This window comes from Drosophila gunungcola (assembly GCF_025200985.1).
Source record: "Drosophila gunungcola strain Sukarami chromosome 3L unlocalized genomic scaffold, Dgunungcola_SK_2 000002F, whole genome shotgun sequence".
Taxonomy (NCBI): Eukaryota; Metazoa; Arthropoda; class Insecta; order Diptera; family Drosophilidae; genus Drosophila; species Drosophila gunungcola.
In genome coordinates, this window is record NW_026453178.1 from 5,129,516 (window position 1) to 5,145,751 (window position 16,236).

General features: G+C 38.9%; 2 protein-coding genes across 3 annotated transcripts in view; one reads left to right on the top strand and one right to left on the bottom strand.

Moving 5' to 3' along the window:
• LOC128257743 (elongation factor-like GTPase 1) overlaps positions 1-16,236 on the top strand; it is a 78,257-nt gene that overhangs the window by 49,639 nt on the left and 12,382 nt on the right. The gene's annotated exons all lie outside the window — the stretch shown is intronic.
• Positions 875-14,441, bottom strand: LOC128257753 (protein giant-lens). The gene is made up of 4 exons (XM_052988939.1): positions 13,574-14,441; positions 2,533-3,086; positions 2,036-2,207; positions 875-1,974 (listed from the first exon to the last, which is right to left on the bottom strand). The coding sequence occupies exons 1-4, from the start codon at positions 13,943-13,945 to the stop codon at positions 1,762-1,764; spliced, it is 1,311 nt and encodes a 436-aa protein (XP_052844899.1). The 5' UTR covers positions 13,946-14,441; the 3' UTR covers positions 875-1,761.

Sequence of the window (16,236 nt, forward strand, 5' to 3'; positions counted from 1 at the left end):
TTTCGGTGGAAAACATAATGTTTTTTTAAGCAAAACATAATTCTTCATAATTTTTTGTTGCTTTGTTTTTATGGATTGCCAGTAATTGAATTTGTGGCAAGGCAGCGTGGACCAACCTCTCCAGCATCTTGAGGTTGAGGTATTTATTTAATTATATGACGGGTCTTGACTTCTTCTTCAGGCGCCGCCAGCTGCTTTCTAATCAACATTGCTTCAATGATTTGCATTTTCAGCTGCTTAAGCTTTGGCTTTGGCTTCTACGGTTACTTTTGCCTTAGTTTTAATTGTTTTTGCTTGAGCAGAGTTTAGAGAGGAAGCACTTCTTCGGTTGAAAAATTTTTATGGAGGCATAAAGCATATGGCAATTTGGTCAAGAACTAAGGCAGTAATTGTCGGTTATTAGCATGAAATGTTTTTTATGGCGTTATAATTGGTTTCATTCGTTTTGCTGATTGATGTGTTGCTTGAGGATTTTTCGTTGCTAAGGTGGCAGCTCTTTCATAATTTATTTTACATCCCTTGGGCTTAGCTGCTTTCTTGGTTTTAAATTTAAGTAAACTTCAAATTAATTAATAATAAGTTTACAAATACTGTTGTGATTGTAAATTGGATACATTTGATTTTACATTACTTTCCTTTTCAAACGTACATACATTGTAAAATTTTATTATACACAAGCCGAGAAGTATGCAATAAATTTGTTGCCTCAAAAAGTATGTGAATAAAACGAGATTTAATAAGTGTTTGTGTTGGTAATTGATAATATTCATAAAGCCTACTTTCAAGGGTATTCTAGTTCTAGTAACTTTCATTATATCTAAATCAGATACTCACCTTTAAATTTAGTTTAAAATAAAAACAATTAACAAGTTTTTTCATAAATAAAAATTTATTTTTGCCTTTTTACAAAATGTTTAAACCCAAACATCTCTCAATTTCGTTGCTCGTTTTTATAAAAACAAAACCTTGTAGCTTAAATCGATTTACATATGCATAGTTAGAGGAAAGAGGAGGAGTCATGGTGGTTAATATACGTTTACATGGAGTGAAATGCCTTTGCGCAATTTCTTATATTAATTATAATTTCCTTGCAAGCTCATTGCTGAATTTGAAGGGAAATAGCTCTGAAGACGTCAAAAAAATTGCACTAAACAGCTGCCAGAGTTGCCACAGTTTCGAACTGCCCTCGCTATGAATTATTCAATGATATATCCTTACGTTAACTAACTGCACCCCATCTGCACATTTGGCACATCCTGCTCTTTGACGTTTGCTGCGTTGCTCTACGTATTTTCCGTTTAAATTATAACTGAAACTGTTTTAGTTATACATATCAAAATATATACATTTTATGCGGGTTAGATTACGAGTATAGTTTGTTGCTATATTACATGTTGGAAGGTATGCCCTCCTTCGTTGCAGGTTTTGCTCTTGTTTTCATAAATATTCTTTACAAATTATTTGTATAACAAACTGCGCACATATCGATTCTTAAAACTAATTAAATATTTATATCATACGTTTTATGACCAAAATTTGGTAGCAAAAGAAACACGCTCTATCAAAACTTTAAAATGGTTTGTGTGGAAGTGCATTTTAAGTTAAGCTTGTATTTGTTCGTTTTTCCTTTCTCATTAGTTGGTAACTTGGCGAGACTCAATTGGCTCAGTCGATATCTATGTAGTAGCTGCTCCTCCGCTCAATCTATCCTCCTTTACAAAGTGTTTTTTATGTGTGTGGAATGATCCCTTGGTGATGACCTCAATCGTTGGCCATGCAGTACCCGGAGTATGTCTGTATATTGTCCTCCAGGAAACTCTCGCCGGCTATCACGCCGGACTGCGTGTGATGGCTGGGACAGCGGTGTCCTTTGGGGCACTGGCACAGGGAGTTAATGTTGACCTCGTCGAGGAACTCTTGACGCTTTCGCACCGTGAACAGCTTGCACGGCTGCTTTCGCTGACAGCGAAGGCGCTGCACAAAATAATACAAACATTATTGTCAAGTTTTAAGGGTAAAAAAGGTAAAGACGCACCGTCAGGGGAGAACAGGCGAACAGATATCTGTAGCCTGGACTGCCATCGCCAATGGGTTCCCTCTTGGTCAGATAGGTCACCGAATTCCGGGGACACCGACAGTGAACTATCTGCTCTGTCACATTTAACTCGGCTGCCGTTGTCAAAGTCCAAGTGTAGTCACGGAAGTGTCTGCAAAAAACGAAAAACATTTCAATTAGATAACAATTCAAACAAAATTTAAAATGTTTAAGAACTAGCTATAGAAGTATAACTTAATGTGTGCAATAATTGTTTCGATTTTTAATAATTATAGAAATTTTAAATATTACAAAACAAGTTTCCTTTGAAAAAATGTTATGTTCTTTGATGATTTTTAAGCGTTCTTTCAGTAAAACACTTACAGTACCATATTTGTAACTGACTCATTAATAACATACTGTGAGTTTTATAGTTGGATTTAATAATTTGAAAAAAACTTAAAAGCACACCCAGGGATATGATTTAATTTACTTACTTGCAAACTGGTAACTTATGCACCGGCTGGCACATCTTATAGTGCCTAGTCTTATCCGCAATGGTGTGGCCATCTTCCACACCCAAACTACTTGGACAGCCGCCAATAAAAGAAGGTGGCGACTCCTTTAAGCCCCGGTGTCCAGAGTGCCTCATGTGCGCCGATCCCCGGGGGAATTCATTATCCTGCACTTCCGCATAGGGCAGGGCATCATTATAGTCCGGAGACTGATCCAGGTGATCCAAATCATCTTCGTAGACGGCGCCCAACTTCTGCATTAGCTTCTTCATGTGCAGACTTTCGAACTTCTTGTCCTGGTATTCACCCAAAAGCATTCGCTTGTGCTGCATCATTTTTTCCCTTTCGTAGTAATTTCTGTACTTCAGGGTATCCGCAGATACCGACGGATGACTGTGATGATGGATGATCACGTTGTTGGGCATACGATTCGACTCAGGACAGCGACATTGACGCTCGATCCAGGGGATTTCGTACAGATCAATTTTAGAGCAAACAGCATTCGGTGCACAGATGGGCAAATCCTCCTCAGAGTCCTAATACAAAAAAAGAACAAAAAAATTATTGTAACAATATTAGATATTATTTTGCTTCAACAAAAACCAAGATAAAATGTTGAGCAAAAAAAAACCTTCACACATATAATATATATTAAAAAAACTTTTTTAGCATGGCCTTAAAGTTTTGAAAATATTTTCGCACCATCTTTATAGGTTGATTTTTTGCCATGAAAGTCTATTATTATCCTCTTGATGTGCCCTTTGATTATTTGCCAAATTACCATATGATAAACAAACCATAAAGGCAACATTCTATCGTCGAACCCTACAATAATAGCCGCCGCTTGTGTCAACACAATCTTGGCAACTTGATTAACATAACTACAACGACTAAAGCCAGGCCGAACATGAGGATATCGTTGATGTGTTTGTTTGTTCGCCAACAAATACATTTCATTAATTGAATTCTCCAAACAGAGAGTCCCAAAAGTTCGGCTCTGCTGTTGTTGTTTGCCCAAGTCACCGGGGCCAATAAAATCTTATGCATTGTGTTGTGTCCTGGTCGTAACATAAAAACCAACAACTAGCAACTGATGGGTGCTTTTCGAGGATGCCACTCCAGAGGCTGGGATGCCTTCTATCATTCGATTTTATTGTTAGTGATGCTTGACGACAACAACAACAGGTTTCCAATGAAATTATCGAAAGCAATCAATTTTTTAAGTGGAACTGTCGCGCACCTTGGGTTTTTTTTTGTTGTGTTATCCCTTTTTTGTCGATGGTTTTTGCCTTTGTTTGGTTTCAATTTCATTTCTTTCTCTCTATCTCCTCCTCTTTTCTCTTGATTTTTATTCAAATTATTTTTGGGTTTTTTTTTTTTTTGGCTTGCACCTGCTGCTACCTGAGCTGTTTAGGGTCATTCCTTGAGGTCCTTTTCTTGGAGAGCGCATACCGGAAGTCCGGAAGTGATTTAGTGCAACTGACGGAAGTAAATAAGTGAGTGCACACACTGTCATACTGAAAAGGGATTAGCCATAGCCGAAGCGGAAGTGAATCCGGAACAGGTTGCCTGACCTTTTACCTTTTTGCTCAATTGAACCAGTGTTTTCTATGACAATTCGGTGCCGTTCTCCGACTCCTTCCCCTCCGGAAGTCGTCTGCCTTCCTTCCTTATTCGCTTTATTAGTTTTATTTACTTCCTGATTTTTTTATAATGTCGCTTCCGGAACTTCCTCATTTCCGAGCGCTCCGTTTCCCACGCATTTTTGACCCAATTTCATCAGTAGCACCTGCCGAAGTCCTTAACCCTTTTCGACGAGCAAATATTTTCTCACTTTGATTATTCATATTTCATGGAGGAGCTTCGGGCATTGCTGAGATTCTTTTTCGAGTTAAGCGGGGCAGCCATGAAACCATTGTCAATCCACCCCTGACAGGATATGCCAGAAGTGGAGTTTTAAGGGGGTCCGTCGAGTAAGCAGCGTGAGAAATTCTTTGAAATTCGAGCATGTTTATTGAGATTTCTTCCCCTTCAGTGTATTTTTGTTCTCTCTCTCTTGGTTTTTTGTTTTGTTTTCTTGTTGTGTCGGGAAATGGCACTTCAAAGACATCACCGTTATACGTATAAAGTTTTACATATTGATAAGCAAATCACGCGACTGAGGGCCAGCATATCAAAGAAGACATGCTTCAACGACATTCCAATGCCATCAGCTCATCTCGGTTCCGCTCACAATAGGTGCACACAGAAAAATTCTCGATGACCTGACCTTTTGGAGGTTAAAATTTAACAAGTTACACTTGGCCTTAAAAGACCTTCTTAACTTATAAAAAAAAAAAAAACAGCAAAGTTATAATTTTTTTTCATTTATTTTTTCCGATTGTTCCTATGGGAGCTATATGCTATAGTCGTTCCGATTTTGATGAAATTTAAACCGTAAATCGGAAATATTTTACCATTACTATATGTCGAAGAACTAAACAAAAAATTAAAAAACAGCAAAGTTATAATTTTTTTTCATTTATTTTTCCGATTGTTCCTATGGGAGCTATATGCTACAGTCGTGCGATCCGGCTCGTTCCGACTTATATACTACCTGCAATAGAAAGACAACTTTTGGGAAAGTTTCATGCAGATAGCTTTAAAACTGAGAGACTAGTTTGCATATAAACGGACGGACAGACGGACAGACGGACAGACGGACATGGCTAGATCGACTCTCCTAGTGATGCTGATCAAGAATATATATACTTTATAGGGTCGGAAACGTCTCCTTCACTGCGTTGCAAACTTCTGACTGAAATTATAATACCCTCTGCAAGGTATAAAAATGTTGTTCTTCTGTCTTTACAAATGTTTGTACATCAAAATTTTGACAATATTTCTTTCCGTGCACGAGTAGATTCAACTTATAAACAACACGAAAGTTTCTGTGCTGGCAAAGAAGCTGGAAGAGTAGTAAAAGTTTTGCCGGTCCAACAACAAAAAGCACAAAAGTGAGTAAAAAAGCAAACACAAGAAAAGGCGTCGAGAGGGAGCGAAGGCAACCGGATTTCCGGTTTAACAGCTCCCCAAAGAAGGTGGTGGGGGGTCCAAGCTGCTGCCACACTTTATAATTTGCTCGATCTCCATCAGCAGCACGCGTGTACCGCTCCCCGAGCATTCAAACAATTAGCCTCATGTGTCAAAGTGCAGTGCCAACGGAAGTTGAGAACGCGCCAAAGACAATGAAAGAGCTTTGCCCCTCCCTCCCTTTTTTCCCCCATTTCTTCCCATTTCTCCCCATTTTCAGCTTTGCAGCAGCTGGACACAACGTGCAACGTGAGGCGGCAAGCATTGACAAACTTTTGTGACTTTTGATTTCCATGAAAGCCGCCTGAGAAAGGGAACCCCTCTCCCATTCCATCTCTTTAATTGAATCAAATTAACCCCGCACACAACAAGGGGGGAGGGGGATGCTGCCCCGGGGGAACTCCCCGCAGTGGAATTCTTGGAGCTACTTCTAGCCTCATTGCTGTCATGCCTCATGTGGCTGTCTGAATGCCGGGAATGCCATTCCACGCAACGGAAGTTAGGTGTCTTCAATTGCACAAAGCAGTGGTGCCAATTTGGAGGGGGCTTTAACAAAGATTTAAATGGTTTTTTAAAAGAAAGGGCGTTACCATATGTATAATATTTATTTAATATATATTTATTTAATTTAAATAATAAATAAAATAAAAAGGGAAACAAAGCCATCTCGGAAAACCTTGTATATTTTGTACTCAATACAGTTTTGAAAGTTTTAGAATTGCACAATCTATTGCTGCTTATTAAAGGATGCCAGCGTCAATTTCACAAAATCCTGAATATGACTTTTGCACCTGTTCTTCATTGTGTTTTTTTTTTTTGTGTGTGTTTTCGCCATCATCTGGTGCTATCAATAACTGCCTTACCGAATGACAATCAATGACATAAATTTCCACACAACAAACGGAAGATGTCTGAGTTTTCCCGGCGCAGCGGCAACAGTTGGTTGAGTCTCCTTCCCCCGACCCTATTAATTCTTTCGGGGGTTTCGGTTCCCATGAGGGCGTTGACGCACACACGACGATCAACGTCCGGGCCGGAGATTCTCCGATTTTCCGATTTTCCAACCGTTAGACGAGACGGATGGATGGCAGCAGCCTGCCGCCTGCCACAAGTGTGTTGCGCTGGGCCATCAGGTAGTCTCCGCTATATCCTACCCCGTACCCATGCCCATGCACATACCCTCTGTTATCTTTTGTCTGTGCGTTAATGATTTTTCTATACATTTCCTTTTTACATTGTTTTTTTTCCCCCGACTCCCATTCTGGGTTATTCTTCTTTATTTTTCTTTTTGGACTAGAGAATTATGCAATCTGGCGTCGTCATGTGGCCGGAGTAAGCGGAAGTAAGCCGGCTCAGCCTCAGTTTTGATCCCAGTTCGCTGGGTTTCTGGTCAAGTCTGCCCATCTTATATATTGCCTCAAGTCGGTGTGTTTACACGAAAATTCAATTAAAATTGTTAGAAACGGAAGTGGAAGATGGAGCCAAAGAAGCGGAAGTAACACGGAAGTTGTTAGGTCACTGTCTTCCGATTCCAAGTTTGAGTCCAGAGAATTCCAGAGAAATATCTCAGGCTCAGAGCTCTTAGAGAGATTCATGCCATCCGAAGCCGGAAGTAAAAAAGATTTGTGTGCTTCTGACTCCTCGACAAAAACAAAAACGAGTTGATTTTGTATATATATATAATATTTAGCATAGGCAAGTCGGGAAATCGCCAGAGGCACGCAGGCTGACCGTACCACTTTGGCTTGGTTATATATATATATATATATGTTTATAATATGCCTTAACGGAAGCAGGCCCCAACCGCAAACAAGCAGAGAAAAAACATTTTCATTCATAAAACAGGAGAAATTCCAAAAGGAAGCGGGCAAAAGCCAACAGACAACAGCAGAAAAATTATAAGAATGTCAGCTCAAAAAAGCGTTGCGGAAGTTCAGATACCCTAAAATAATTTTAACGTAAAAAATAAGAATTACCTTTTTCTTTTAAGAATTAAATTAAATTAAATGCATTGTTAAATAGATTTCCCATAAAAGTTTTTAAAAGTATTTTAACTAATTTATGTGAGGCTTTGTAAGTCCAAACTGACATCCTGTACAAAACATGATCGGCAATTTATAATTCAAATAACACTTTTTAAAGATTCGGCAAAGGACGATTGTCGTATCAAAGCACCTTATAAATTTGCAATACTCTTCTCGGTTGTCAAGGATTGTGGAGGGTATCACTGGGAAACTGGTTTCTCTGGGGGCAGCCAATTGCAGCTGAAGCAGCAACAAACAACATCAGCAACTTCCCCTTTTTGCTGCTGCTTGATTTTTGCGTAGCTTGTTGATCGTCACAATTAATGAACGTCTACGCACACGGACATCCACTAACCACATCCACATCCTCAACTCCACATACCCGACCACAATCAGTCTCAGCTGCTGATGTTGCTGATGTTGCTGCTGTTGCTGTTGTTATTGCTGTTGCTGCCACAACGGAACGGAAAAAACTAATTCATTCATTCATTCATTCAGCAACAACGTGGCATAGTTGTTTGTGGCTTTTTTTGCTGCGGCTTTCTGGCCATTGTAATTGTTGCCTTGGCCAAAAAGAAATAAGACAACCGCAAAATGTTGCCGACTATATGGCGGGCTATAAACATGTTGCTGCTGCTGCTGTTGCAGTTGCTGCTGTTTCTGTTGTTGCTGCTGCTGGTGCTGTGCTGCTGCTACTTCTGATGTTACTGCTGTGCTGTTGTCTCCTTTTACGCGCTTGCCGCAAAATAAATAAATCTTGACTACAATGCCGATGGCTTCTTGCTGTTGCTGCTGGGTTTGCTGGTGTTGCTGCGGGGATTTTTATGAATGAATGAATGGCCAGCTAGCTAAATGAAAAGTTACCCGGCTTTAAGAGTAAACAGGCTTTGCCACTTCGCTTCTTTTTTTTTTTTTGTCTATATATATATTTTTTCCGCAAAAAAAGCGCGCAAAACGCCAGCGAAACGCTTGCAACTGTTTTTCGCTTGTTTTGTCTGATAATTACGAGCAACTCGCGGTGCCACGCCCCGTTGCCTTCCTGTTGCCCCCTTTTGTAACACCCCATCCATTCCAATTTGTTGTTTACTCGCCGTCTGCGTGCGTTTTTATGAATGAAATCCAGCAACAACCGAAGACGAGCATTCGTTGTTGGCCTTTGCTTATTTATAGTTAATTTATTTTTTTGCCCCGCCATCGGTTTACTTTTTCTCTCCTTGTTGTTTTGATATTATTGTAAACAAATTGCGCTTTGGGCACGTAATTAGCACACTTACACGATCGGAAAAAGCCCCCAGATACCCCCAGTGTCTGGGAAATGGGAACGTGTCCATCAATAACTGTAACAAGGTCTCTTTCTCTCGCTTCTTGGCCAGCAAAAGCGGAAGTGTTCCAAGCCACATTTCCGCCTGACTAGCGGACAGAGAAATGTGTTCGAAAAGTGGCACAAAACTAAGACAGCCGAACAATAGGGGCAAACCAAATGAAAGACCTTATTAATCAAACATATCAAGAGGATGGAGGTCTGAACATGATAGAAACATTTGCTCGACTTCTTGGCTGACAAGTGAATATTTATTATGATAGCGAATTTCCCAGTCAATTCAATGTCTTCCTTAATCCTATGTCCTCCTCTTATTTCCCTGCTTCAGGAAGTTTTTAGTTGGAGGGAAAATAAATTTATACTCTTACGAAGTTCTAAAATTTTATCTGCGTTGGTTTCTTTAAATTGAATCGATAACTCTCATGCTAACGTTATTAAAATCAATTTAAGAGTACTCATTTTTTTTATTCAAATTCTCCTCAAAGGGTTATCTAACAAAAAACGATGTTAAAGTCAATTGGAGCTGATTAATATAAATATTTAATATTTCATTTAAAGTATAACCCCATTCTATTTATTAAGTTAAATTAACAATAATAAATTGTTGATTAAAAAGGATGGGAAGTAATTGGATTAAATTATAAGTTACCGAACATTTTTGTATACAAATTCAAGCACTGCCTTTAGAGTATTTAATGCTTCGACTTCGACCTTAGTAACCAGCTTTTTGTTAATTCATATAAGATGATATATATATATATATATATAGAAATATATATATATATATATAGAATATATATATATATATATATTGTATCTATAAAAGTTAACTTGGCGCGCGCGCCAACAACAAAGTATATATATTGGAGAAGAAGAAGTCGAGGGAAAAAAGTGGGCAAACTAGTTTTTTGGTATCCGAGCATCCGTTGGTTCAGGTTGTTGTTGTTGTTATTATTGTTGACGGGGCTTTTTTCTCAATGGAGCTCTCCGAGATTGTAGACTTGGGCATTTTTTTAGATGAATAATTGCGGTATGCTGTTGTTGCCTGATGGCTGTTTTTTATGCAAATATTTTTATATACGCGCCTATCTGTGTCTGCGGCATCCAGACACACTTAACCGATATGTAGCCATTGTTGTTGTCGTCGCTGTCTACTCTCTTTCAATATTTGTTTGTATTTTTTATGATTATTACACTTTTTTTTTTTTCCTTTGAATCGCATTGAATAATTTCTATATTTAGCATAACAAAAAATTCCATCATAGAGAAAAAAGCATAGATTGAAATTATGAAGACATGATATGTGAAATCAAGGGGAACGCGATTTAATTTATTATGGGATTAAAATGATAAGTCCGAAATGTTATGAAAAAATAATTTTTGAAAGGTCTAGAGTTTGATTAATGTGATGGTTTTGTTTAAAATAAAATATTAAAATTTTTACAACAAATTTTCCAGTTCAAAATCATATTTGAAAAAAAAATGTATATATATAGCTATTGTAAGTGGCCGTTTAAAACTGATCTATAATTTCTTTAGAATTTTCTCGTTTTGTGGCTGATCAATGAATGATAAATTAGAAGATATTTTATTAAATGAATAATAGTTCCCTCCGCAGAATTTCATTCACAACTATCTGTCATCAAGAGGATGCTTAAATCCATTGATGATTTGTGGGAAATAAAACGCTCATGAGCATAAATTACCCAAAAGCAGATCAACGATTGACAAAACTTGTTTTAAGATTGTTAAATTAAAAATTGTCAAATCATCTCAAACATATCGGATGTATTGATTAGCATAAAAGTTCCATAAATTACGTTCAGAGGAGTGGTCGAAATAAACAAAAAATTGTTAGATTTATATGGACATGTATTTTCATAAATATTTATTGCATTATTTGGGATTTAGCATACGCACAGTTGGCTCGCTTGTTTCTATGTTTGGATTGTGGCCTATAAAGCATTTTCACACCTGGCTGCAACACCAGAACTTAGCTTGGTCAAATAGCCAGAAACGGAGTCTATGCTTGATTTGTTTATGCATTTCTCAGTCAATTGGAATTTGTGGCAGACTCTTTTGATATTCCATTTCCATTCCCCCTCCACCTTAACCAAACTCTTTGGCTTTTGGCCATGCCACGCGCACACACATCAACTTGTTTAGGCCAAATATGCGTGGCTGATCTGTTTGTATATGGCCAACAAATTGCCCGATCTCTGCTTTTGCTGTTGTTGTTGTTGGCTTTTTCCATTCATACATTTGGACGGTCTGTCGCTTTGGCATTCACTCATTCATTCATAGATTGACTTGCCCAGCCAAGCGAAAAGTTGAAGTCGCTGACGTAGCATTTGCTGGCTGCTCTGCTCATCCAGCGTTTACGTTTTCATTCATTCACACAAACATGTACAGTGAGAGAAAATATTTGTGGAACAGCTTCTTAACTTTTTTATTTTTCTTATCAATGAATTTGACTACTTTTTAATCAAGTTATAAATTATAATTGAATGCATAAATTATAATTGAACATCGTTTTAATAGTTGTCGTATACTGTGTAAAGGATTTTGTATCATACTAATAAATATAACTGATGAAGTAATATAATGTGAAGTTTAAATTGCTTTTGAATAATATTTTTTATATATATAGAACATGTGTTATAGGTTTTTCTCAGTGCACCCACTCTCACATGCACCACCCCATCACCCCTCTCACTCACCACCAGTTCACCCATTATACCACACCATACCATACCGTACCACCATCATTATGACCATCATCATCGACTTCTCGTAGTCGTCGTGGTCGTATTTCATTCATGAATTTTCTTTCATTCACGTCTTCCCCATCTCCCTTCTCTCTCTTGCCTTCTCTTTTTCTCCCCAACTCACTCGTTGTTGTTGAAAACGTTTTTAAATACCGGAACTGAATGTTTAGCGCTTTTAAGCATGGGAACTTTTTGTTTTCCTCCATCAACTTTCCTCTCCCGCCTTCCCAGCCTCCTTCCGCACTCCTTCTCTTTCTTTCCTATCACGACCATCTCTTTCTCTACCCCTGTTTCCCTCTCTTTCTAGCTGCTCATTCACTGCCTTTTGTGGATCTATTCCGTTGTGTTCTATTCTCCAATAAGGCGTTTTTATTGCAAGTTTCCAAACAACAGGAATTTTTTTTTGGTTTTTGTCTATTTTAGGTGTTGTGTTGTGATACCGTTTTGTTATGCTTTTTTATATGCCTTCCAAATTTATTGCAGACATTCGGATTTCAAAATCTATGAACCAAGTCAAACCATATCCCCTTGTCTCAAAGGAGGAGAATTCAAAGAGGATTGTGTTCAAGGATTTTGTCCATGAAGTTTAATATTTCGCTTTGATTTATTTGTATTTAATAAACAATCAAATGTTTTAAACAATTTCTCTATAAATTATTTTTAAAAGTTAACATTTTGAATGATATTTTAAGGGTAATTCTTTTTTGTTGCCCAGTGCCAATGCATATTTTCTTTTGATTACTGTTGATATTTCACGCCTCGGCCTCTTAGCAACATCAACCAAGAATTCGATTTTCAGGGCGTGTTTTTGTCATATGTCATTTGACATAATAGATATCCGATACATGATATATTTATGTGTATAGCACACCCACCCTATTTCTATGGACACTTGATTTATGGCTAGATCGGGAGTGGGAACAATGGAACCGACTTGACCTGTGATCAGAATTCGCATTGTCATGGATTTAAGGGGAAAGATAACGCCAAGAACTTTTTGGTGGACCGTGGCTTAGTCATGAGCAGTCAGCATTGAACTCTTGACCCGGCCGGCTAATTGGTTTTGGTATCGCTCATATCGTTTGGTTATGGCAATTGCGACTTTAATTGATCAAATGCGACAGATCAGTTGAGTTGAGCTCTCGGCTGCAAACAACTTTCATTTTTCATCTAGAGCGAGTGTTGCCGCTGCAATTAAATGTGCCATATGCGTGTGGTGATATATGGATAGTGGTTTTGTGGGTGTCAAGTGTAATAGCTATAGGGCGGCTGCTAAATATAGCCAGAGTTTCTTGAGCAAAACAAAAAATCAACAAACTAAAACTCGGACCCAGCCCAAAAAAGTTGCATTGCAAAACCTGCTGTACAGAGAACGAAATGACAATTATAATATCTTTTTGCTGAAATCAATACTAAATTGAGAACAATAAAAGCCAAAAGAAATATGCAGGCTGATTGTTTTTTAAATAAAGGGAGATGTCTCGTATTTTTTTGATACTCAGGTCTGGAGCTTTCACGTTCTTAGAAAACCCTTCATTATAGTTTTATTTCGAGTAAATATATCTAATCAGTTAATATTGTTTTCTGTGTAGATGCTGTGGATATTGCTGGCGTGGGCATTTTACAAATGGCAACCAGTTGAACAGGTGTCTGCTGACGTTGTTGCCTGCATTATGCAACCTGCCATTGCCAGTTGTTGGTTTTATTTGTATTTTGTTTTTTTTTTTTTGTTTTTGCCCAGATCAATGCAAACATGTTGCACGAGCCACACTAGTAATTAGCCAGGCTAATCAATTGAATTTGGCCAAGCCAGTAAATATCTACGAGTAGTTACTCACCCCAACTTGGTAAAGGATGCGCAGATCCCGTTCGCCGTGCTTGTTGAGGCTGCGGTGTTGCTGCTGTTTCTGCAACATTTGTCGCGCCTGTCGCCGCGACTCGGCGAGGTCCTTCTCCTCGTTCGCCGCGGACATGCTCACCACGGTCAGTTGCTCTGCAGCGGGCTTCACCGTACTGGTCGCCCCAGTTGCGGCTGAAATATCTTTGGCATCGTAGACGCTGTACTGCAGACTCTTGTGCTTGTCCGCCGAGGATGTTGTCGGCGTGATCTCGAACACCTCCAGCGGGAGTCGCGTGCCACCGACAGCAACGGCAACGGCGGTCAGCAGCAGCAGCAACATGCACGGCAGCAACATCAATGTCTTAGGCATGATTTATGGCTCTGTTCTGGATCTGGATCTGGATCTTTGGGATCTTCGGGATCTTTGGGATCGCTGGATCTCCTTCTCCTGAGATTTGTGCGTGCGGTTTGTTTTTGCGGTTGTAATTGACACTCAATGAATTTTGTAATTGAATTCGAATCGAATCAGTGTTCTGGCTCTATCTCGCTCGCTCGCCCAGAACCCATGGCTTACATGCACACACACACTTGCAGTAACGAACTCTACAAATCAGGTTTCAAAACGAACGATCGATTGATTTGTGGCGAATGTCACTCGAAATTATTGGATACTTCAGACACTACGATATCATAGCTCTCCGTTAGTTTCTGTTTGTTGTTTTGTTTTCTGTTACACCCGCGACACGTCTCTGTTGTCCAGTGGCCTCGTCTTTCGCTCCTGCAACGTATAATACTAAATAGTACCGCTGGCTTCTCGTCTCGTATCCGCTGCCCTCGCAATGTGGTTGTTCGCTCGACCAACTCGCTTTTCGAACTGATCAAACAGAAAATTTAAAAACGAACAGCGAACGGCGAACGAGCGAACGCTGAAGCCGGCAGAGACATCCTCTGCTCGCGTCGCTGCCGGTGCGTGCGTGACTGTACACTGAGCGAAATTTCATAAACTATATTATTTTTCCGAACGAATGGGCTATGACAGGCTTTAACCTATAACATAAAAAGTTATTCATTTAGGGCATAATATCAAAATGCAAATTTTGTATTTGTTTTATTAAAAAAAAAATATATATAAGATAGATATTTCGATGTTTAGAATGTGTTTCTTTTTAAACATTTATTGGTGTCTTAAATCATTGATTTGGCAATAACAACTTACGAGTATATTTGGAGCAAATTATAACTTCTTTTTTCTCAGTGTACGAGCGGCAGAGGCAGAGCGTGAGAGAGCATGAAAGAGCGCGTCTGGATATGAATGAATGAACATGTTGCTGCTGCCTTTCCCGCTGGTGGTTGCAGCATCCATTGCTGCCCTGCGCCTGTGTGCGTGCGAGTATCTGTGAGATGCATCTGCAGCGGTATGGGTGTATGCATGTGTAGGGGTGTGGAGTGTGGGGTCTGGGCATGGGAATGGGTGTGGGTATGGGTATGGGTATGGGTGAGAGCGAGCGGATGGCAAGGTGTCTCTGGCTCGCGTGCTCGGCTTAAAAAACGAAATAAAATACAACAAAATAACAAAATAACAAAAGAAGGGGTTTCGTTTCGCAGCCAAGCCGCTTGGCTTTTGCCGCTTCCGTTGCATCCTTTCGGCCGTTTTTGCGGCCGCAGTGTTGTTTTTTTGTCATCTTTACTACGGCACCGGAAACTAATTCCTGCCTTAGCCACAACGACTTGGACTCCGCCTCCTCCCGGCCTGGCCTTCTTCGTTCTCCTTCTCCCGTAGCTTCATGTTTGGGCCTCGTTTACGTAGCGCATGCCAAAAAAAGAACAGCAGAAAAAAAATCCAGAAAAGAGTTTAACAAGAAAGGAATATCTTCTTCTAAAGTCGAAGCTTTAAATTCCCTTCAATGCTTACTTATTTATTTATTATTTTGTTATTGGTTATCCTATTCGAAAATAAGTTGTTAAAGAAAAACAACAAACAAATGTTTAATTTGAATATCATAGCTTCAAACTCTTATATTTCAAAGTAACATATACAATTGTCACACAAGAACGTTTAGTACAAAATCATATGTTAATTAAACATGAATCTTGTGGAAAAACCAGAAGACTTTAATTTAAACGTTTTCTTTTAAAAATGTTAAAAAATGTAAGAAACTTTTACTAAACAAATTGTATAAAAGATTTAAAGGATCCATTAAATTTGGCTATTTAAAGAAAGGCTTGCAGCTTATCAAAATCACCTTTATAGATTTTAAATACATTTAAAATATATTTTTTGGTGTAAACTATCTAATTAGTAACTTATAAGTTGACCTGTTGGATTCAACCAAAGCTTAGTTAAAAGAATTTTGTGAGGCTATTAGTATATAGTATTAATAATGCCCACAGTTAAGGCATAAAGAGAGTGCGAGAGAGACCTGGAGACGATCTCCATCTCCAACTTGGAAGTTCAAGCGAAAAACGCGCGCGGTTCGGCAGAAAGCCCGCCAATTTTATGGGCCAAACCCGATAAGATTTCATTTGTTTACGAGTTACCTTGAGACGCGCCAGGAACAACAAAAAGAACAGGCGATATGCTGCGAGCATTAACCAAAACCGAGAACTCCAACTGAAAGGCGGCCATTGTTAGTAGAGGTTTCTGTTTTCCCTTTTCCCTTT

Bases quoted from the DNA above. Each gene is read 5' to 3' on its own strand.
- LOC128257753 (XM_052988939.1), bottom strand. From the start codon at position 13,945: ATGCCTAAGACATTGATGTTGCTGCCGTGCATGTTGCTGCTGCTGCTG. The intron at 3,087-13,573 runs GTGAGTAACTAC...TTTTTGTATTAG, and splicing joins GCATCCTTTACCAAGTTGGG to GACTCTGAGGAGGATTTGCC. The intron at 1,975-2,035 runs GTGCGTCTTTAC...TATTTTGTGCAG, and splicing joins TCGCCTGTTCTCCCCTGACG to CGCCTTCGCTGTCAGCGAAA.